Source organism: Chrysochloris asiatica, unplaced genomic scaffold (genome assembly GCF_000296735.1).
Source record: "Chrysochloris asiatica unplaced genomic scaffold, ChrAsi1.0 scaffold00097, whole genome shotgun sequence".
Classification (NCBI taxonomy): Eukaryota; Metazoa; Chordata; class Mammalia; order Afrosoricida; family Chrysochloridae; genus Chrysochloris; species Chrysochloris asiatica.
In genome coordinates this window covers 7,851,459-7,853,096 of record NW_006408615.1, presented here as the reverse complement: position 1 = coordinate 7,853,096, position 1,638 = coordinate 7,851,459, and the positions used below count along the sequence as shown (strand labels likewise).

At 49.9% G+C, this 1,638-nt stretch overlaps 1 protein-coding gene across 1 annotated transcript in view; it reads right to left on the bottom strand.

The window, feature by feature from the left end:
* Positions 1-1,638, bottom strand: part of SULT4A1 (sulfotransferase family 4A, member 1) — a 31,963-nt gene that overhangs the window by 17,251 nt on the left and 13,074 nt on the right. The window contains exon 2 of the mRNA XM_006866843.1: positions 868-998. Coding sequence (XP_006866905.1) covers positions 868-998 — 131 coding nt within the window. The remainder of the gene's footprint in view (positions 1-867; positions 999-1,638) is intronic.

Here is a 1,638-nt window from a genome sequence, read left to right as displayed (position 1 = left end):
GTTCTTCCTTTTTGGTTTTCTAACTCTAGATCTTTGTACATTTTGTTGTAATATTTGGCTTTCTCTTCTCGAGTTGATCTTTGAAATTTTCTGTTTAGCTCTTACACCTCCTCATTTCTTCCATTTGCTTTAGCATCTCTATGCTGGAGAGCAAGTTTCAGTGTGTCTTCTGACATCCATTTTGACCTTTTCCTTCTTTCGTGTCTTCTCATGGCTTATTGCTTTCTTCCTGTATGATGTTCTTGATGTCATCCCACAACTCTTCTGGTCTCGGTCTTTAGTGTTTAATGTAACAAATCTGTTCTTCAGATGATCTCTAAATTCAGGTGGGATATATTCAAGGTCATATTTTGGCTCTTATGAACTTGTTTTCATTTTCTTCAGCTTCAGTTTGAATTTGCATATGAGTAATTGATGGTCTCAAAACAAGGACAGGGATAGACTGTGGAACAAACCTCTAGGGATAAGACATGAAAATGAGGCCAGAACTACCTCCTGGGGGCAGTGTAGACAGTGTAGACAGCGCTGAGGGGTGGGACTGCTCTTGGGGACACTCATACTCAGTCCATTCTCTGTACCAGTTGAAGCACCTGCTCCCTACCCAACTTCCCCACAGATGAGGGGGTACGGGGCATGGGGCACAGGGCAGTAGAGTATCCTTCACCACCCCAACAGCTGCCCACCCCTCAGACCTTGACACCGGGCACCACCATCCCTGGGTCACTGTCATGGTTAGGCAAGGGGGCTTCTCTCTCCTGGGATCTTATGCCTTTCCCTATCAGAGTTCCCCTACAGCTCCCGAGTCCCCTGAGAAGCAGTGTGTAAGTGCCACCACCCCGCCCCAGGGGCTGGCTGGGGCCAGAGCACCTTGATGATGTCCAGGCCAGGCTGAGGGTACTCCAGGACCGGGAGCTGCTCGTCGATATTCATCAGACCAATCTCGTCGGGGTCCGCCCCCTGGCTCACCAGGTAGACCACCTCCTGCAGTAGGCTTGTGCCTGGAGGGTGAGAAGTCCAGTGAGGGGGGTTACAGGAGCAGGGAAGCCTGGGAGAAGAGCCGGGACCACTGCCCCAGATTCTGACCTGACTTCCATCTCTGAGTGATTCGGCCAGGAGCAGTCAGCGGTCGTTAGCCCTTTAATTATTCAAAATGAAAACGATGCAGGCCCAGGGCCTAGTGAAGCACAACATCCGGATGCCCTGTGACTCAGGAAGCCTACTTCTGGGTATAGACCCAACTGAACAAGGCCTCCTTTACGTGCACTAGAATCACTTCCGCACTGTTTGGAAGAGCTGAACCTTCGAAACCACACAAATGTCCATCAAGACTCGAATGAACAAACTTGATATTCCTAGGATGGAGCTCTGTCTACACAGCAAGGAGAGAGAGGGAGCCGCTAGTACACACACCACAGCTGAATGTCAGACATCACCATTGGCAACTACGTCAGTTATCTGAGACTGTCATATGATTCCACTCACATGAGGCTCAAGAACAGGCACCACTGACCTATGACAGAAATGACGGTGGTTATTGGAGGACAGAGGTGAGGACGCTGACTATTGGGGTGTGGGTTATGGTGACAGAGGTGAGGACGCTGACTATTGGGGTGTGGGTTATGGTGACAGAGGTGAGGA